The sequence below is a fragment of the Leptonotus elevatus genome, chromosome 2 (genome assembly GCF_054856555.1).
Source record: "Leptonotus elevatus isolate MCC_2025b chromosome 2, RoL_Lele_1.0, whole genome shotgun sequence".
In the NCBI taxonomy this organism is placed as follows: domain Eukaryota; kingdom Metazoa; phylum Chordata; class Actinopteri; order Syngnathiformes; family Syngnathidae; genus Leptonotus; species Leptonotus elevatus.
The window spans coordinates 38,488,893-38,510,688 of record NC_141240.1 but is presented as its reverse complement, the minus strand read 5'-3'; the positions used below and the strand labels follow the sequence as shown (position 1 = coordinate 38,510,688).

The 21,796-nt window shown below is 40.9% G+C and overlaps 2 protein-coding genes across 2 annotated transcripts; one reads left to right on the top strand and one right to left on the bottom strand.

Annotated features, from left to right (window-relative positions):
• The first annotated feature begins 4,557 nt into the window (after positions 1 to 4,557).
• LOC147179931 (snaclec subunit B-like) lies at positions 4,558 to 5,976 on the top strand. The gene is made up of 7 exons (XM_086066984.1): positions 4,558 to 4,630; positions 4,789 to 4,851; positions 5,001 to 5,025; positions 5,105 to 5,190; positions 5,270 to 5,404; positions 5,486 to 5,597; positions 5,683 to 5,976. Exons 2-7 carry the CDS (start codon positions 4,789 to 4,791, stop codon positions 5,748 to 5,750), a joined length of 489 nt encoding a protein of 162 aa, XP_085923110.1. The 5' UTR covers positions 4,558 to 4,630; the 3' UTR covers positions 5,751 to 5,976.
• A 5,752-nt stretch (positions 5,977 to 11,728) lies between these two features.
• On the bottom strand, positions 11,729 to 13,460 carry LOC147179930 (galactose-specific lectin nattectin-like). Its single transcript, XM_086067084.1, has 6 exons — positions 13,398 to 13,460; positions 13,265 to 13,289; positions 13,062 to 13,150; positions 12,570 to 12,701; positions 11,883 to 11,985; positions 11,729 to 11,814 (listed from the first exon to the last, which is right to left on the bottom strand). Exons 1-6 carry the CDS (start codon positions 13,458 to 13,460, stop codon positions 11,729 to 11,731), a joined length of 498 nt encoding a protein of 165 aa, XP_085923210.1.
• Between the last annotated feature and the right edge of the window lie 8,336 nt (positions 13,461 to 21,796).

The window sequence follows — 21,796 nt, the reverse complement described above, 5'->3', positions numbered from 1 at the left end:
AGTGGCGGAAAATGATTTGTATGTTGGAACACTGAGTTGCTTTATCAGGAGCCAAAGATGTTCCACGACAAGAAGGATGTGCTGCCAGTGCACAAATCCGTGTGGAAGTTGAGTTCTGGATATACTCGAGGCAGTCCAGGATTTTGCTAGGCACTTCGCACAGCAGGTGCCCACAACTTTTTTTGCGCCACCATTTTACATACAGCAATATTTTGATGGACTGGCGTAGAAACAAAATAAAACGAATTACAGTCCTGCTCACCATTATTGGCACCCATGAAAGTAAAGTACATAATGTGGAATATATTCTGAATAAAATGAGTTAACTAAAACATTTTAGATTTTATTATATTTATCTGAATGACCAACTGATTAAAAATAAAACAATAAAAACAATAAACAATGGGCGTAAAAAATGGAAAACTTAAAATGTCCTCTGTCACTGGTATTGGCACCCTTTCCTGTAAATCAGTACGAAAACACATTATGACTCACCTTTGGTAAATCACAAATAAGAATTACCTGTACTAAATTGTCTGTGCCGAATTGACATGACTTAAACAATGAATGACGACGTTGATGTTTTAAAAAGCCACCTGTTATCACCTTTTCCTTTGTCAAAATCGTGAAAACAAAGGAGCTGTCTGAGGACATCAGAATACACAAGACCTCCCAAGGGTATAGAGCCATCTCCAAAGATTTTGGTAGTCCCGTTTCAGCAGTGCGTAATGTTATTAAGAAGTTTGACGAGCATGGAACTGTCAAGAACCTCCATGGACGTGGGGGGGACGAGAGGGATTGATGACAGAAGTCTTCAACGGTTTGTGCGAATGGTGGAAAAAAACACCACGTTAAACATCCAAAGACCTGAAAGCCAACCTGGAACAGTCTGGGATCATGGTTCCAACAAGTACCATACGCCACACACTAAAAAAAAAAGAGTACCTGAACAAACCACAATTCTTTTGGGAAAATCTTCTGTGGACTGATTAAGCAAAAAAATAGCTTTTTGGCAACGCACGGCAACAGTTTGTCTACAGACAGCGCATTGAAGCTTCCAAGGAAAAGAACACCCTCCTTACAGTTAAGCATGGTGGAGGATCCATCATTCTGTAGGGCTGCTTTGCTGTATCTGAAATCATGAAATCAGAGAATTAATAAGACAATCTAGGGAGACATGTCCTACCAAGTGTTTGACAACTGGGTTTGAGTCAAAGGTCATGGGCCCTCCAGCAAGAACAACCCCCAAAGCACACGTCCAAAAGCACACAGGAATGGTTAAAAAGGGAAAAAAAATAAATACTGTTTTAAAATGGCCAGCAATGGCTCCTGATCTCAATCCGATTGAAAATCTTTGATAAGAGCTGAAATGTGCCATTGGGGATAGAAATCTGCAAACATTCAAGAGCTTGAACAATTCGCAAAGGAAGAGTGGAGGAAAATACCAGCGGAGAAGTGCAAGAAGCTACAAGAAACGTTTGGAAGCTGTCATCACTGCCAAAGGGTGCGCAACCAAATATCAAAGAGGGGTGCCATTATTGCTGCACATGATGTGTTTTCTATTCCTTCTTTGGAATTACATTATGTAAGTTGAAAAACTATTTCCTTTGTTGAATTATTTTGGACATCCAATTAAAAGGTCCTGATGATATCAATTTGGTACATTTCCATTTATTTCTGAAGATATTGTCAAGATCATGCAAAAACCGAAGGGGTGCCAATAACAGTGAACACGACACGAAATAAATCTGTCTCCATAATGCCTTTTCATTTTATAAAGAGTGTTCCATTAACTACCAACGAAGCCTCACGTTAGCTCCTGGTGATCAAAAGCCAACACCTCGTCCAGACTATAGCTACGCTACGAGTTTTTTTCTGCAAATTTGCCACTTTATAAAGTGTGCCCCAACTGCTCCACTTTTTTCTTTCTTTTTTTCTTTTTACGCACTGGCTATTTTGTATGTAAACATTCTTCAAATATGTATATTTACTTTTAAATTGAAGTACATGAGTTCAGACTTTTCATTTGTAATTCTCAAGTAAATTGTTATTCAAGCAGACAAGTCAATAATCTGTACCTACCAATCAATGTATCACACATCTTGATGACAGTTTTTATTAAGCTAACATGGAGTCCAATTATGTTATACATATTTGCACTTGTCCAGCACTCTTGGGAAGCTGCAAATTCTGATCACACTTGAAATTAATAATAAAATAATTAGGGGTGTTAAAAAAAATCGATTCAGCAATATATCGCGATATTACAGCGTGCAATTCTCGAATCGATTCAATAAGCGGCCGAATCGATGTTTAAATTTTTTTTTTTTTAATGGAAATATTCAACAAAACGTTTGACTTATTGTTGGGGTTCACACGTTAAGCATAGAAGAATGTTATATTAATGGAACATTAAGCCTTCATTTCTTCATTTCAATGCTGTTCAAACATGAAACGGATTGCAACAGATTGTTTGTTAAATACAGTGGCTCACAGATATAAGCCTGAAGTTTCAGATAAATAAATGCATTTTCATAGAAATCTTACAGTGTACAAGTTTACTGATTAGTATTTTCTAAAAAATAATTTAAAAAAATCGCAATAATCAATTTAGAGATTTGTATCGGGATTAATCGCTATCGAATCGTGACCTATGAATTGTGATACGGAGAAAATCACTCATGCAGTCTGGACTGACTGGTTTTCTGAGTCCCCAGAAGCCCCAATAAAACAAAACTGCACTTTTCAGAGTCACCTTTTTATTCTGGGCAGTCTAAGGCACGCCTGTGCACTAATCATGGTGTCTAATCAACATCTTGATATGGGATACCTGTGAGGTGGGATGGTTTATCTCGGCAAAGGAGACGTACTTGCAGATTTAGACTGGTTTGTGAACAATATTTGAGAGAAATGGTGGTTATTGTGTGTGTGGAAAAAGTTTGAGATCTTTGAGTTCATGTAAAAAAAAAAAAAAGGGAGTAAAAACAGAAGTGTTGTGTTGAAATTTTTGTTGAGTATATTTAAAGTGCCACTGACAGTAAAAAAAAAAATAAGTAAGCTGAAGGAAGATTATTTCTGTATGAGTGAAACAACCATCGCAAACATGTTTATAATGAGTTGGCCGCCATAGTTGTCCTCCAAACTTTGTCTAGACCAGCGTGTCCCAATTTTTATCAAGCCAAAATAAATCTAAATATAATAATGATTATCTTTTATCACAAAATCACAATCACCTACTTGACACTAGTAGATCATGATTTTTATTCTCTTAAGATTATAGTTTAAAAAATGTTATTCTTTTTTTTCTAAGAGTTCAGTATTGTTCATTCGGTAATTCTACCGATTTGACAAAAAAGAAGAACAAAAAAAGATTATAGTTTTATTTTCTTATATATTTTTTCTCTTTCATAATTGGCCCTTTAAACACCCGCACATGAACCCGATTTGGCATACCTTAAGTGACAAATGAAACGCAAAGTCATTATAGAGGAGCCTGGTTTGGAACACCTGAACTAATGTAACAAAAAAAAAAAATGCAATTTGTGGAGCCCAATTACGCCCTTAATGAGCTGCTGTCACAACATGACTGAGACTACGCCCCAACAAACCGGCATGCCATGGGAGTTTAATCAGTCAGTACATTTTCGGCAGTTAAGCCAATTAGACAGGACGAGTGGCATACCAAGCAACCAAACAGCATTGACGTCACCGGAGATGGATCCATGTTGGGTGTGACTCTAAAATGAAGGTGATTACATTTCAAGGTGTGATGTTGAGTTTTTTAATGGCGTCCGCTTGCGGTCGTCACTCCCACGTGAGAATGTTCGTAGCGGATCGCAGCAAAGAATCAGAACGCTGACATAGGATCACGTGGACAAACTTTGTATGAAATGCTGCTGTTTTTGCGCTCTGCTTAAGATTTGATTGCTGTCCGCACTCATCAACCTCTGACGGCAGCCTACGGGTCCCAGCAATGGCGTGTGGGCGTGTTGTCAACATACTCTTCTCTAAAATTCTCAGTCGTCAAGGCAGTCCAAATCATTTGCAATCAAAAAACCACTTTGCTGACGGAGAACGTCAGGGTGTGACATGGGAGTGGAGCAATCCAATTTAACTCATTAGCCCCAAAAGTCTAAAGAATATTTCCTTGTGCGCAAGAGCACCGCCCTTGCTTCCCCAACACCTCGTCTAACGTTGCATTCCTGACTCTTTCGATCAAAGCAACATCTCTGAGGCCACTCCTAACAAAGAAGAGTGCAAAATGTTGCGAATTAGATTTGGTGGATTCAATATCGAGAAGATGATGTTGCATGTATTCTACGGCGGAGTTTTGGATTTTATGATGGTATACGTCAATGAGCATGTGATGAATTAAATCCAAGTCCAACAACATATCCAGTAAAAAAAAAAAGGGGGGGGGGGGTGAATTAAGGGAACCAATGGTCTACGCTAAATTAGTCACACCTTTTTTCACGCCTTTTTTGAAGTCCCATTGTTCCCATGGGGTAGTCGAGAACCCGTCTGATGCGTCACGTGACATGAGTGACACGTTAAAAATTCCAGAGCTGACATATAAAAGGAACGCTCGTCGCCACCTTCCACACATCCTCTCCGCATCACGACTGCAAAGGTAACATGACACAACTTTCCAAGCCTACCTTTTCCACACTCCCTTTCGTGCCATGGAAGCCTAAACCTGTGACTTTAGTATTCAACATACAAATCCAAACTGATGTTAAGTAAATTAATGTGAAGTTTGTTTTTGTTTTTTTCCCTGTCGTTGCGCAGATGGCATTTGCTCTTCGCTCATTGCTTCTCCTGTGCGGGATCAGTGGACTGTTGACTGGAGTCGTAAGTGCAAATAATATTTACAATATTACAAGCAAGAAACACCCAAGAATTTGTCAAGACCGCCTGCTTACACATATAGTGACTTCAGTAGGTGACATCCATCATGGGTGATTACATTCTAACAGTGAACACGTTTTTTTTCTTTACAGTGGTCTATGGACAATACAGTCAAAGGTGACTTTAACACTTGGCTTTAAAATATTTGACACTTGTTTGCTGTTATGTAATGTGTGTAAAATTCACTGTTTTTCAGTTCCTTCCTGTCCAAAGGGATGGACTCGGTTGGATGACCGCTGTTTCTATGTTGTGGACCAGTCAAGAGATTTTGACGATGCAGAAGTAACAAGATAGATACATTCATAAATGGCCTCAACATATTTCATGTCAATGCTGACCAAATTTATTTCCAACTGTTTAGAATACCTGCCAAGCAATCGGAGGGAATCTGGCCTCCATTCTGAGTGCAGTTGAACATGCGGTGGTTCTCGCACTGGTTGACTATGAGACGGATTCAACTCAAGCTGCCTGGATTGGATACAACGACATAGCTGTTGTAAGGCTTGAGCTAATACAAAACATGAAAATCCAAGCAGTTGTTATCAAGACGTGTGACACATTCAAATGTGACTTCCAGGATACAACCTTTGTGTGGACCGATAATTCAGCTGCTGGTTTTGAGGCCTTTGAGGGTGCCAGCCCTGTCAATGATGCTGAGGACTGTGTCGTAACAAATACCGGAACAGATAGTATGATTGGCTTTTGATTTCTATCAGGGAGGAGAGTACATATGTTGATGTCTAAATCTTTTTACCGTGTGTTTTTTTTCTCCAGCTCTCTTCTGGGATGACGCGGACTGCGCCTCGACTCTTCCATTTGTTTGTGTCTCTGATGTGCACTAAGACGTAACTGCCAACATCACGTATTCTCCAACAGCATCTTTCCTGTGGTCTTGATGTCGCCTCTGGGACACTACATGACATAAGCGGTGTCTTTCTGTTTCTGGATATGTTCTTAAAATGTCGTCTCCTTTTCCACTTGTCATATGTGGTTGATTGCCAAAAGCTAAACCAAATTTTGAAACTTTCAAGCTTTTCTCTTTAATAAATGAAGGAATCTGTCTCTGCATCCACGTGCGTGTGTGTGTGTTGCTCGTGGGCGGACGTGCCGTTTGCTCCTTCTGGCTTACAGATTGTCAGAGCCAGTTTGGCGTATTCACATGCTACATAGGATAGAAAAACAGATGTTGACTGATTGGTCCTCAGACACTGTAAGAATGGAAGGGCAAGCGTCAACCATCTTTTCATACAGGTCAAAGGTTGGCACCAAAATTGCTACAAAATGTAACAGCAGATAAAATCTTTACTAGAATATACAGTGAATAACACTACCTGTAAATATATATATGAATGAAGATTATGAATTTTTTTCACATTGTTTAACAATTTAGCAGTATCTAGCATTTGTCACAGATTTATAGCGCATTTCATTCGCAACATAACTAAAAATGCTTCTCATACTGTCATTAAAAGTACAACATTCAAAAGCAGTTATATAGTTAAAGAGGTGTAAAAGCAAGCAAGTAAATAAATTAAAAAAAGCTTACTAAAAGAGCATACAATACAAGAACCAGATTTACAGAAACGTGATTTTAAAAGGCAAGTTTATTTGTGTAGCACAGTTAGTTCATAGACAAGGCAACTTAATGTGCTTTACACAAGGAACGACAACACCCAAAAGCGTCGACAAACACAGCAGTTAACATTCAGAAGCAAAGAAGAGAAAACAAAAGTAGCTTACAAAATTTACAAAAAGAACATACATTGACAATGGTAAAACATTAGACAGCAAACTTTAAAAACATTTAGCGAAAGGAGTTTTAAAAAAATTAAAAGAAAGAAAAAATATGATTAAAAACGGTTTAAAAGACCTTAATCAAAGGTATGTGAAGGAAGCAAAGTGTTTCATCTGGATTTAAGAGCAGTTACACTCGGGGCTGACTTCGCTTCTGTTGGCAGTTTATTTATTTGTGTGCAGCATAACAGCTAAATGTACAATATTCACGTGTGCCTTTTAAACAAAAGTCACTGACTTCTTATGAATTGCACAATGCACATTCATGCAGCTTTTGTGGCTCGGCAATCTCCAAAACAACTGGGGATGTGAGAAACTGGCAGATTTTCAGGTCCCTTTCATTTTGTGTCAATAACTTACATATTACAACAGACACATGATGGGACAGCACTTTTTGTTTTGTTCATGCAAAATGCTTTGTGCTGGTTGGAAGTAATAGGCTGAAAAAAACGTTTTGCAGAGGGTACATCACTGAAAAAAGGTTGAGAACCACTGTCCTACCTAGTTTAGGGCTAAATTGCTAACATTAGGATAACTATGGCGTTAAATTAGGGTCAAAAGTTTTGAAAATTGTTGTATTGATCTTGAATTTCATATATATATAAATTTCTCGGGTTAAAATTAATTTTGATTTACTTGGGTAATTCCTTTGAATTCCTTTGAATAAAATATTTATTTATTTATATATTATCACTTTTTGCTTCCATATATATTTTAATATTTGAGGTCTTATTTTTTTTCAGTTGCATGTTTTTTTTTTCAGATTCAGATGCTATTTTTTAGAGTTTTAAAACACATTTTTCCACTTTCAAAACTTATTTTTTCACTTTCAAATCGTATGGGACTTTCAGATCTTTTTTTTCAGTTTCAAATCTTTATATATATAATTTTTTTTGGGGGGGGGGGGGGCTGTCCTTCCGCGTTCCTCTCCTGGATACCAAACTTGCCCATCACCTCCTCATCACCTCTGTTTCCTGCACCAACGTGTCCGTTGAAGTCTGCACCAATGACAACTCTCTCACTTCTAGGGATGCTCTGCATCATTTCATTGAGGTCCAACCAAAAATTTCCCTTCTCCTCCAGCTCACATCCTACCTGTGGCGCATACCCACTAACAACATTGATCATCACACCTTCGATTCCTAGCTTCAGGCTCATCACTCTATCTGACACTCTTTTCATCTCCAGGACGTTCCTAACAAACTCCTCCTTCACGATTACGTCTACTCCATTTCTCTTCCTATCTACACCATGATAGAACAACTTAAACCCTGCTCCTAAACTTCTAGCTTTGCTCCCTTTCCACCTGGTCTGCTGAACACACAGTATGTCCAACTTCCTCCTCTGCATCATGTCAATCAGCTCTCTACCTTTTCCTGTCATAGTTCCAACATTCAAAGTCCCTACTCTCAGTCCTAGACTCTTGGTGTTCCTCTTCTCTTTCTTCCTACGAACACACCTTCCTCCTCTCCTTCTTCGACCAACAGTAGTCCAGTTTCCACCGGCACCCTGTCGGTCAACATCACCGATGGCGGTCGTTGTTAACCCGGGTCTCGACCGATCCGGTATGGAAGTCATATATTTGATTCGCATGTTTGTTTTGGCCAAAGTGTTTACGTCGGATGACCTTCCTGACACAACCATCTGTATTTATTATCCGACCTTGGGACCGGCACAAGAAGACACTGATGACAAACATGATCATTTTGTTCTTGTGCGTAGTAAAAGCAAAAAAGTAAAAGTAAAAATTTAGAGTTTACCCATTTCTCTAGGGACCACTTCACCATTGGTAGGCGCAAAATTGAGGATTTAGAAGTAGGTAGACACAAAACTGACTGAAAAAGAAGTGGGTATACGCCGTATACCCGTGTATACCCTGGACTACACCACTGATCGTTACCTGAACCCTCAACAATTGTGACGTAATTTTCAGTCGACAGCAACGTGGCAAAATAGCTGCCCCCCGAGATGGATATACAAATGAGTGGATTTTGATGTTTTTTTCATATTCCACGAGCACAATATTAAACAGAATGTTGTGTTGGATGAGTAAGGCAGCATGGAGCGAAGGCTACTATTGGAAAGAAAATGTTAGACTTGACCTCCCCTTGAATAATTTTTTGCTCTTTACAGGCAAATACAACTGTGTACAAAATGTCTCTTTTTCTCTGTTCATTTGTCCCTGTCTTGTCTCGAAACTGCATTGTATATATTGAAAAAAAGCTTAATACCCATAAAATCCAGAATACTGCAGTGCGGCAATTGTTTTGATATTTTCAGAGTTTTTCAGAGTTTCTTGGAAAGACTTGATTGGAAATGTGCATGTGTATTTTGGTGGCATTTTTGTCATAAAGTGACAATTTAACTCTTGTACATAAATTGACATAGCTGAAGGATATGTGGTATGTAAGGATGTGCTATAAAGGTACAGGTACAAGGATGGAATAAATATGTGGCAGCTTATTATGCTGTTTAATTATGATTAAGGCTTGGTGGGTCCTGGCAGGAAGACCCAGAGCAGGTCCTGTCTTGGTTCTTAAGAAGCTCACTAATGCCCGGTATAAGTATGCAGTTTGTTATGTTAGCAAAAACGCATTCATGTAGGCCTATGCAGATTGCTACAGATGTGTTTCGCTAGTTGAAATGCTCTTGAACAAGTTTTGCTCTGATGAACCAATGAGCGGATGGAAAAACAAAAACAGCCAGCAATGCTGATTCAAAAAAAAAAGAGAAAAGAAATAAATCTAAACTTTCCCTACATGTACTGGAAGAGAGACTGTGTAAAATGAAGAGATGAGTCTTTTGTGAACAAATGTAAAACAAATATTCAAATTCAGGTTCTAAATGTAGGTCACCGTGAATATTCCGAGGTAGGCGTGTAGCGGTCAAGTTCAGGTGATTGTCATGTTTGAATTTGACAATTTATCCAGATTTCTCTACAACGTTGTCCTAAAGTTCTCCTTATGGATATCTGATGAATGTCCAACTGTAGGTGGTGCTAGATGATGTTTTCTCTTCTCATTGAGTCCCAACACTCAATTATATACCTTTCCTTTAAGCTTGTGAAAATATTGAGGCCACATTCATATGGCAAAATCGCTTCACCAAAATAACCACCCTCCCCAATCAGTTCAACATTTGCACATTCCATCTTAATGTGGACGGAGAACAGATTCCAAACAATGAAAAATGCTTCACTTTTAATATCAAAGATGGGTTATTAATCTAATTAAAAATATGTTTATTGTTACTTTTGCAGTTGTGATGCTTGATAGTGGGATGACATTAAGCAATATTTTGAGTATCATTCAATTTACGGTGTTCTGGCATTAGGAGAATCCAAAAAGTTAAAGATGAGACAATGCTGTTGCTCCTTTAGACGCGAGGATGTTTTTGCATTCTTCATTAGTTAATTGAATGCTACAGCAGAGGCTGTCAGCCATTCCCTTAGTTTAGTTCCGCTCGAGGCTTCTATCGGTTTCTGTCAATCAGTTGTCAAGTGCTAATTATAGGTGATTATCTTTGGGGCTCTTATGCAGTGTTTCTCGACCTTCTTATGGCAGGGTGCATATCTGACATTCACAGAAAGGTATACATACATTGAATTGTCTCATGTACATTTACTCACATATTTACTTGTGACATTTGTGATTGCTTATTTGAACACAAAGCTAAAATATTTTCCAGAATTGAGAAATAACACAGTTCTAAAATGCTAAATATAGTGGGTTTTGCTGGGATGCGAAAGTTTGGAATTAGATCAAAATTAGATTGAAATGCAGTAAGATTTCAAGCATTCCAGGAGAACAAGTCTGTCAAGAAGGAGGGTATGGAAATGATGATAAACGCTGCGCTCAGGTCAAAGAGGATAATGTATGTAGTCATTTTTCTGTCAAAATTGTTTCAGTGCAGAATCGGCATCTTGTGACTTTAACTGGCTCACAAGTTTACGGTGTAATTTGTGGAAACCAGACTGGATTGAACTCAGATTGTTGGTGGAAAAGTGAGAGTTGACATGGTCAGCTGCTGTTTTTCAGGTATTTTGGATGTGAATGGTTGGTTTGTGATCAGCCAAAAATCAAGGTAGATGGAGCAAAAGCAGGCAAAAGTGGTGTTGATAGACAGAAAGGGGTACTCGCCAGGTGGGCAACTGGGCAGATTGGGGATTGTGAGAAATGTTAAGATTAAGATTGGGGCTAAATTCATTCTCCGCATTTGACCCATCCCCTGAGAGAGCGGTGAGCAGCAGCAGTGGCCGCGCTCAGGAATCATTTGTTGATCTAACCCCCCAATTCCAACCCTTCATGCTGAGTGTCAAGCAGGGAGGCAGATGGGTCCCTTTGGTATGACCCAGTCAGGGATTGAACCCACGACCTCCCAGTCTCAGGGCGGACACACTACCACTAGGTTCACTGAGCTGTTGTGTTCAGAAATCGGCAGAGATGTTCTGTTAGGTTCGTGTCTGGGATCTCGCCAGGCAACTTATGGACATTCAAAACTGGTATATTTTTGAAAACAACAACACAAATAATAAAGATCTAAATTGACAGAGGTGTTGTAAATGAGCTGCCAAATCACAGGCACAACAAGAAATGTCCTAGCAAAAGCACAGCAAATAGTTCAAAACAAGTTAGCACAACACAAAATGAATACTAAAGGATTTTTTTTTTTTAAGTTTAATGGAGCTGTTCTAACTGATTGCTGACTCACAGCCACCTCTTTTAAAAAAAGACTCAAATTGTTTGAGAAATCAAGACACAAGCGCATTTTTTTATTTTGAGAGATTACTCCATGTACCAGAGAGATTCCCTTTGAGGTTACAAATTTGTCAAAAAGAAGAGTTGATCATAAATTCAGGTATGCAAAAACATCTTAAAAATGCTATAGTCCTACTGCCCGAAGGCAGCTGGGACAGGCTCAGTCACCGCCGCGACCCTTGTGAGGAATGAGCGGTTCAGACAATGGATGGATAGTCTCATTGAATCATCATGATTAGGGAAATACATGTAATAATAGAAGAATGAGATCAGTGAAGGTCATGGATCAGGGGCACATCTCTGATGCAAACATATGAGAGCTCGTCTGCGCAGGACCCATCCTCCCAAAGTCCATCTGTGAGAAATAAATGTTTCAGTATGATAGCATTATATTCTGGCCAAACATTTCCTGATTGCACCCACCGCTTTCATCAATGTGTACACAGGGCCCAGTTTCATCGGGCTGTGTTGCATCAAATTTAGTGAAATCCTGATCTGAGCCATCGGTCCAAATGAAGTCGTCATTCTGGAACACAAAGTCACATTTGAATAATTTCAATGAAAGTTAATGAAAACTAACGGGAAAAAAAAATTGAAAGAACATTTTCGGATATGAAATACAGTAAAATAAGTGTTTTGTTTTGTTTGAAACAAAAACTGAGACTACATTTGTTTAAAACCAACTAAAACTACAGCTATATCAAAAATGTACTTCATTTTCGTCTTTGGCAATTCATTTCAAACATAAGCTTTCTGAGTTTATTTTAAAGGCTAAGTCAAGAACTGTTTAAGGTTGACTTCCACTTTAAATGTACAGTATTACGGTCAGGGATGTTCGATACCATTTTTTTCCCAGACCAATACAAACACGGGTACTCAATATATATATATATAGCATTTTTCCTTAAAATTGCATTAAATTAATGGCAATTTTCTATTCTTGAAATTTCTAGTTCATGATCATGAAATGGCTACAAAAGGTCAGCCACTTTGCAATCGTTCTTCACTTTAACCAGGTTTCCATACACTCTAAAAGCAGTTAAAGGTAAATAATAATTGAACGCAGGTGACTTGATTCAATCCCAACTTTTCTTTTAATCAATGTTTCACCTCGATTGCATCATGAAGTCCAATCCAGACTTCGTCGTTGTTACCATGCTCCCGAATCAATTCATGAACGAAAGCATTCTCCAGGGCGCTGTGGATGGACACCAGATTCCCACCAAGAATGTTGCAGACGCTCTAATGGGAGAAAGAGAGTTCACTACTTGAACCCATCAGACAGTTAATAATACATCTTGATTCTGGAGCAAAGTGTTTGTTTGTTTTTTGATGGATCGTTGCCAGGGTTGGGGAATCCAGGTCCAGAATGTAAAAACCCTGCCACATATTGGCTTTAACCACGGGTGCTTCTACTCAACTGGCAGGTAAACAAGCTCGTCTCCACCTGTTGAGTAAGAAGCACCTGTGGCTCAAGCCAATCTATGGCGGGGCTTTGACTTTTTGGATCTGCATTCCCCAAACCTGACCGCTGCTTGCAATCACAGTCAACTGCTTTATGACTACAGTACATCACAGCTACTGTGTGAAAATCCTCCCTACCTCTGCATCCGCAAAGGTTCTCTCCTCACGTTCGTAGATGTAACAGTGGCAGTCCAACTGAGTCCAGCCTTTAGGACAGCTATTGTGAACTACACAATTATTGATTTAGGAACAAAATGAGACATGTCGATTAAACTTGGTAGGTGTCAAAACAAAAATAATTTTTCATTTGGAAAAAATATAAATGAAAGACACCCTCCAACCTTTCTCATTGGTAGGCTTAGACCACTGCGAAGAAGAAGAAAAGGACGATTTTTTAAAACTACATTGCAGAGAATTGACACAAATGTAGACAGCAATAAATCAAACACAATGCTAGGTGACATTTTGACATACGGCTCCAGTCAACAGTCCACCGATCCCGCAAAGGAGAAACAACGAGCGAAGAACAAACGTCATCTGCACATTGACAGAAAAATATATTTTTTAAGAAACCCTTAATAGCTAGCAGCATTACAATGCGCGACAGCGAAACAAAGATGCTGTAAATGTTGAGAAAGACAATAAATCTTGATTGTCAATTTGTGCAGTTACCTTTGTGGTTGTGAGTGAGTCACTAGATACTGAGGAGCACAACGTGTAGTAGCCCTCTTATATGCTGCCTTGGAATGCTCTACACTTTGTCTGGCATGAAGAGAATGCACTTTTTCGGGTAAGAAAAATGTTCAATGATGACTGAATTTGCTGAGAAAAGTATAGAACACCAATACCAGTTGATGACATCAGTGGAGCATGTCAGCCACGCCTTAGTTTAGGTATTTTTGAGGCTTCTATAGTCTCGCTTCAAAATGTTGCCATGTGCTACTTATACTTATATTTGGGGGAAGAGAGGGGCTCATTGCAACATACTTGAAGAATTATTATTATTATTATTATTATTATTTTTTTTTTAAAGAGCTCAGTATTGTTCATTCAGTAATGTCATCATCATTGCTCCTTTTTTTATGTGGGTGAGTATGTGTATGTGTATGTGTATGTGCGTGTGTGCGTGCGTGCGTGTGTGCGTGCGAGTGTGCGTGTGTGTATTCGTTAGTTCACCAAAAACCTATTATGAAAATCCCATACCGTTCACCTAAACCGAACACCGCCATCAGGAGACCCGAGGAAGGACCAAAGAAAAGAAAGGAAAGTGAAATCCAGCACCGACCAGACACCACCCACCGGGCCGCCAACCAGAGTTCTTCACCAACCCCAGAAACATCTAAATTCCAACAAATCAGGGAGACCTCAAGAGACCAAAGGAGAAACTGAGGAAAGGAAGGAAGGACAAACGAAGCAGAGTGAGATCCACAGACACCAGCCTCCACCGATTCAATGACCTGAGGAAGAAGCAGATTGTGTCTGAGTTTCGATAGATGCTGGTGTGGTGGATCTGGCATGCATGAAAATCTCCACCAAAGAGGGGAGCCGTCGACCCCCGCCAGGACAGAGCAAGCGCAACACCTCAGGGCCCCCCAGGCCGCGGTAGCGCCAAAGGACGACCCCCGGGCCCCGCCAGGGCCATCGGACGGAGAGCAAACCCAGGACTGGCAAACTCTACCCCTAAACCTTGAATGTGACCCCACCCAGTGTATATACAAGTGTGTGTGTGCGTGTTGCATTAAAATTGGGAGCAGGTGAACCGGAGCAGAGGGAAATGATATCGCCACGCTCTGATCCACCCGCCTCCCAGGCATGTCACTGAGTGTATGTGGTACATTAAAAAAATAAATAGGGGGGGGGGGGGCGGCGCGGCGGGGACACGGACAGGGGACCGCAGCACTGCTCTATACTGCGGTCTGCCCCCTACACCCCCCCCCCCCCCCCACACACACACACAGTTGTGAGGTGCATTAAAAGTAAAGTGTGTTATGCGCCCTATATGTCTATAAAGTGTATTGTGCAAACCTAGTGCAGTGAGTTAAGACCCACCAAACCCCCACCCACCCCACCGGGACCCCGGCGGGCATATGGCACCAGCCCGGCAGGGCGTTAGGGCTCGCCCCCCGGATATTGGGGCCCACCCGAGGTGCCAGGATGTCCACCGGAGCGGGGCGGGCACAACACCCCCCCCCCCCCTCCCCCCGGCCCCCGGAGCGCCGAGACCCGGGCCACGGATGGAGCCCCCGGCCCAGGGGAGGGGAAGGAAGGCGTACAGGGGAGGGGGAAGGGATGGGGGAAGGAGACGACAAGAAGGGCAAGGGGCAGCGGCAGGGCCGCGGAGAAAGGGGGAGAGGAGGAGGAAGGGTGACGAGGGAGAAGGGACAGGGAGGCGGAGGACGGGCGGGGAGAGGCGAGGAGGGAGAGGCAGCAAGGGGGAGGAAGGGGGAGGGGAGAGGAAACCACGGGGCACCCCGGCGGCCCACTGGCCCCGAACCGCGTTGCAGGGCCCAGAGCGACGGACCGCGCTGGAGCGGCGCCGCCCCGCAACGCAGCACCCCCCAAGAGACCCAGGGAACGGCCAAGACGCAGCCGCCACCCAGCAGCCAACAAAGGGGCAGACCCGCCCACGCCCAGCCAGGGGGGGACATCACCTATAGAATTAACCCACTGGCATGCAGTGAATCCGAATATCAACCCCTAGTGCCCATCGGAGGCGAATCCGCTCGATCCCGCTGGCAGCACCCGGGTTCCTGACTATAAAAACACAACCATTAGTTACAAATTGCCAAATACAGAAACATCAATGTAAGTTATCACGCTGCGGTGGCTCTCGCTAACAGGCAGAATTAAGTAACCAGGTTTAGGTTAAAAAATTCTATATACGTAGACCATGTTTCTTTAAATTTTGACATTTGGTTTTTATTTGAGGCAGATATTTTTTCCATTAAGATGTGATTTATGAGGAGGTTAGACCATTGGTCGATATTCAGAGTTTGTTTATTTTTCCAGTTAACAAGAATTGTTTTTTTTGCGATAGTAAGGACTACAAGTGATTGAAATTGTTTATGTGGTAAATCAGTTGTTGTTAAGTCACCTAACAAACACAAGTTTGGAGAGAACGGTATCCTACAGTCCAAGACAGCGGAAAGTTTTTCTAAGACTTTAGTCCAGAAACACATAACCGGAGTACATAACCATAAAGCATGAAAATAAGTGTCTGTAGTGTTTTGTAAACACTGGAGACAAATGTCGGAGTCTGAGAGTCCCATTTTCTTCATCATATATTGAGTAATGTATGTTCTGTGAATATATTTATATTGGATAAGTTGTAAATTTGTGTGTTTTGTCATTTTAAAAACGTTTTCACAAACTTGAATCCAAAAGTCAGATTCCGGAGCTATAGATAAGTCTGTTTCCCATTTCGAGATGGGTAAAGATGTTTTATCAGTATATGAAAGTAACTTATATATTTTTGAGAGTTTTTTTGTTGTTGTCGGAGAAAGCTTGGTAATATCTTTAGCTAAAACAGGCGGTTGGAGCGTACCCTGGAGTGTTGGAATTTGTTTCTTTATCATACTTTTAACTTGCAGATAATGTAAAAAATTTCCGTTTTTTATTTTGTATTTTTGGAGCAAGGATGTATATGATATAAACATATTATCTGAGAAAAGATGGTGGAGATGTGTAATTCCTTTCTGGTGCCACACACCCAAATAAAACGATTGGTTGTGAAGTTGAAAATCGGGGTTATGCCATAGGGGAGAAAGCCCGCAGGGCTCCACTTGGGCTTTTGTCATTTCTAGTGCCTTCCACCAGGCAGTCAGGGTGGCGGAAACATTGGGTTTTTAAAACAATTATGTCGCTTAATCGATGTTGTAATAAAGAGTAAATCTAGAAGTCTGAGGTTATCACAATCCTTCTGTTCTAGTTCCAGCCAACAGTTAGTATCTCTATTGGGTTGTGCCCATAGAATGATATATTGTAGCTGCTTAGTTATTAAGTAGTGCATAAAATTTGGTGCCTCGAGACCTCCTTTGGATTTACTTTTCTGAAGAGTAGATAGACTCATCTTTGCTTTTTTTTTTTATTCCAGTAACATTTTGTAACGGCCGAGTCCAACAACTGGAACCAGTTAGCCGTAGGTTTAAATGGAATCATTGAGAAAAAATAGTGAATAATTATTTTTAATTCATTCATTCATTAAGTAAGTAAGTATTTGCTTTGAGGATGTTGATAGAGAAGTACAGAGAAGGTCAGAAGGAGCTGCATTGTGTCTTTCTAGATCTGGAGAAAGCTTATGACAGGGTGCCCAGAGAGGAACTGTGGTTTTGTATGAGGAAGTCTGGAGTGGCAGAGAAGTATGTTCAAGTGGTGCAGGACATGTATGAGGACTTTAAGACAGTGGTGAGGTGTGCTGTAGGTGTGGAGGAGTTCAAAGTGGAGGTGGGGCTACATCAGGGATCAGCTCTGAGCCCCTTCTCAATTGCTATGGTAATGGCCAGGATGACAGAAGAGGTTAGGCAGGAATCTCCATGGACTATGATGTTTGCAGATGACATTGTGATCTGTAGTAAGAGCAGGGAACAGGTGGAGGAGAAGCTAGAGACGTGGAGGTTTGTCGCAAGACGGAGTATCTGTGTGTGAATAGGAGGGACCCAAGTGGAAGAGTGAGGTTACAGAGAGAAGAGACCAAGAAGGTGGAGGAGTTTAAGTATTTAGGGTCAACAGTCCAGAGCAATGGAAAGTGTGGAAAAGAAGTGATGAAGCGTGTGCAGGCAGGCTGGAACGGGTGGAGAAAAGTGTCATAGAAGAGTTTCAGCTAAAATGAAAGGAAAGGTTTATAAAACTGTGGTGAGACCAGCAATGTTGTTTGGTCTGGAGACAGTGCCACTGAGGAAAAGACAGGCGGCAGAGATGAAGATGCTGAGGTTCTCTTTAGGAGTGACCAGGATGGATAGAATCAGGATTGAGTACATCAGAGGGATAGTACATGTTAGAGGCTTTGGAGATCAAGTCAGAGAGGCCAGACTGAGATGGTTTGGACATGTCCAGAGGAGAGATAGTAAGTATATTGGCAGAAGGATGCTGAGTTTCCAAATGCCAGGCAGGAGGTCTAGATGAGGTTTATGGATATAGTTAAAGAGGACATGAAGGTAGTTGGTGTGAGAGCAGAGGGTGCAGAGGACAGGGTTAGATGGAGGCAACTGATTCGCTGTGGCGACCCCTGAAGGGAAAAGTCGAAAGGAAAAGAAGAAGACTGCTCAAAACCCACCCATTCAAAGTTTGCCATCATATGTAGGCTGCCTGTAATTTTGTGTATATCCTATTCTTCTGTTCTGGCTGTAGAATACTGTAGAGTCGAGGTGGGTGTTATGGCCTAAAAATTGTATCACAATATTTCAAATACATTTGCTGTGACGATATTTTTGACGATATTGGTAATAATTACTAAACAATAGGTTTGTGATTGGTGCTTTGGAATAATGCAACTTTTATTGCAGCGCAATATTTAAGCCACCTTTTTTCCACAATTGAAATGTAAACAAAGTGCAAATATAGCAACCGTAATGGAATGAAATGGAAATAAAAATAGGCCAGGTAGTGTTTACTCTGCAAAGTCTAATTGTAACATGAGTGCTTAAAGCACATAAAACACATTTACGTAGCAAATACAAAGAAAACACAAACCTTCAGAAATCAGTGGCAAATTCAAGAAAGTCCATTATTTTCTGTGTGGTTGATCCTCGTGTTGTAGAGGCAACAAATAAAAAATGATACGGTAGCAGCCAGTCTGTGGCGTCATGCTCTGTACATTTCAGGCAAGCGTATTGTTGAAAAACATTTTCCCCTGCGATTGTTTACCCACCAAGCATTTTTCGGTCCAAAAGATGTCTAATACACATCCAAATGGAACTTAGACGTCCAGGCTAAAAACGGTCTACAAATGGTCTAAAAATTAAAGCTTAGACCCCTTGTCTATTCTTAGATGTTTAAATAACCGCTAATAGACGTCTATTTATAGACGTCTAAATTTAGACGTTTGCTAGACGTTCACTTTTATACTAAATTTAAACTCCATTAAACGTCGTATAGATGTCTGTTAAACATATATTATTTAAAACAAACCACTATTGAAGGAAATTAAAGATGTCAAAATTGAATGTTAAATAAGGTTGTCTAAAAAAAGAGACAAAATTTAACCTGTGATACTTACCTTGAAGTGATTCCAGGATGACAATTCAAATCCTGTGTTTTTGGAACTTTTTATTGGATTTCAGTAACACTAACGTCATGCTTATTTTACCACTGGATATAAATACATCTCTTGATGTTAACATTAACCAAACTATCCAACTTAAATCTAGCAGCAGCGGATGACCGAGCTTCTCACCCTATCTCTAAGGAGGAAACTCATTCCGGCCGCTTGTATCCGGGATCTTGTTCTTTCGGTCACGACCCACAGCTCGGGACCATAGGTGAGGACAGGAACGTAGATCGACCGGTAAATCGAGAGCTTCGCCTTTCGACTCAGCTTCTTCACCACAACGGACCGACACAGAGGCCACATCACTGCAGACGCCGCACCGATCCGCCTGTCGATCTCCCGCTCCATCCTGCCCTCACTCGGGAACAAGACCCCAAGATACTTGATCTCCTCCACTTGGCCCATCGAATGCACGCAACCCTTTTTCCGACTGAGGACCATGGTCTCGGATTTGGCGGTGCTGATCTTCATCCCAACCGCTTCACACTCGGCTGCGAACCGCTCCAGTGAGAGCTGGAGATCACGGCTTGAGGAAGCCAGATGCAATGTTGAGGCCACCAAACCGGACCCCCTCAACGCCACTGCTGCGCCTAGAAATTCTGTCCATAAAAGTTATGATCAAAATCGATGATAAAGGCAGGCCTGGCGGAGTGCAACCCTCACTGGAAACAAATCTACTGATCTAATGCTGGCAATGCAGACCAAACTCTGACACGGGTCGTACAGGGACCGAACAGATTGAACAAATGTCGTTTTTTGGGTCTCCTTAAAAGTGGTGATTTGGGAGGTATTAGGAACACAATGGGTTTCGAGTGGCTGTTTGTAAGGCGAGTTATACTACTTTTTTTCTTATTAAAAAACAACAACTAAATACAAATGATATGCCCTGGATTGGCTGGCTACCAGCTCAGGGTGTACCCCGCCGACTGCCCGGCGACCCTTGTGAAGAGTGAGCCAATGTTTGTAAGTCGGATGTTCACAGCTAGAGGACTTCCACCTGTATGAGGATTCTGCCAGACGACAGTGATTCATTCCTCAAGTTGCGTAACACACACACAAACACGCACGCATGTAATTTGCTTGGGTTGGGTTCATTTAATTTACTTCAAGAGGAGGTTAACAACAACAAAATCTTTACAAAATGTTCTATGCAGTCCACTGGTCTGAATATAACATTCTGGTTAACACTGTATTGAGTTTGTGAAATATGAGTTAATCAGCAAAATCCACCCATTTTAGTCCATCTCAGGGGGCGGCCATTTTGTCACTTGCTGTCGACTGAAAATGATACCACAGTTGCTCAGGGCTCAAGTAACGACGAATCACGACTGGAACTGAACCGTCACTGGTTATTAGCTGAGCAACTGTGATCATCTTCAGGTGGCAAAATGGCTGCCCCCTGAGATGGATAAAAACAGGTGGATTTTGCTGTATAACTAATATTCCACAAACACACAACACAGTTGGGGCACACAAAATATATTATTGTAAAGAAAATGTTAGGGTTGACCTCTCCATTACATCCTTAGCACAAAACTACACAAAATGTATAACAATACATAAAATAGCACTATTGCTCAAGTGTTAGTTAGTTAACTGCGCTTCCTGGAACAAAATCTAAGGGTGTGCCATGGTTACGCTGAGTCTTTGTTTTATTTTTAATTTTTTTGCCACCACAACACAATACATCTTGATCATGTTGAAATCGTACCATAAGATGAAAAAGTTAGTTATATTTGAGGCTATATTTTACCCTCAGTTTTACAAAACAGTTCCTTTCGAGACACAAGACTATTGAGGCGTTCCGATTACCCACTAATGGCCAAGAACAAAACAATTGGACTATTGTGACAAGCTCTCATCTAATTCCAATTAAACATTTCTGTAAAAATGGGGCAACTTGAAAAAGATCTCACTTTACAAACCAACATAAATACTGAGTTTTGTATATTGGCTTCGCAATGCAATATTTTCCGCAAATGATCGGCAGTGAGTAAAAAGTCTCACGCTGACGCATCCTTTGTTATATTATTAGTTCTCCTGTTCTGGTTTATGTTAATTATGCTACTTTGTGTTTTTGTTAGACATGTTCAACATTAAATCTTGTATAACCCGTGACTCAGGGTTGTGTCATAGAGTACGTGCCGTGTTCCTATTGCCGCCCGCAACAGTTTTTGTTATCAGGTGAAGTCTTATGACTGCCATCTAGTGTTTGTTTTTGTCATTGACGTTGTTTTGCTCTCTCCACTTTTTGCATACTTCTCTGCGGCATCTAATGTGAGGATTAAACCGTAGCAGTCAAAATGGTTGGATGACTGTCACTGTGATTTTCATTTATGTCAAGAAGTCCTTCATTGATGTTGGTGTGCGTTTATAAGTGCAGTGGCACAAAATGCTACGTTTGAGAGCGGGATTCATTTGATTCAAAAACAGTAGCGTGAACCCCTACAGGGGTTAGCCACCAAGTACTGACGTGAATACCAAACATCTGCAAGCAAATGAACCGCAACCCCTCTTAATCCATCACCTCTGCCCAGCAAATAAAAATGAACCATTTACAGAGCATTTGGATTATTAAAATTTTTTTTTTTACTGTTTCTTCTTCGTG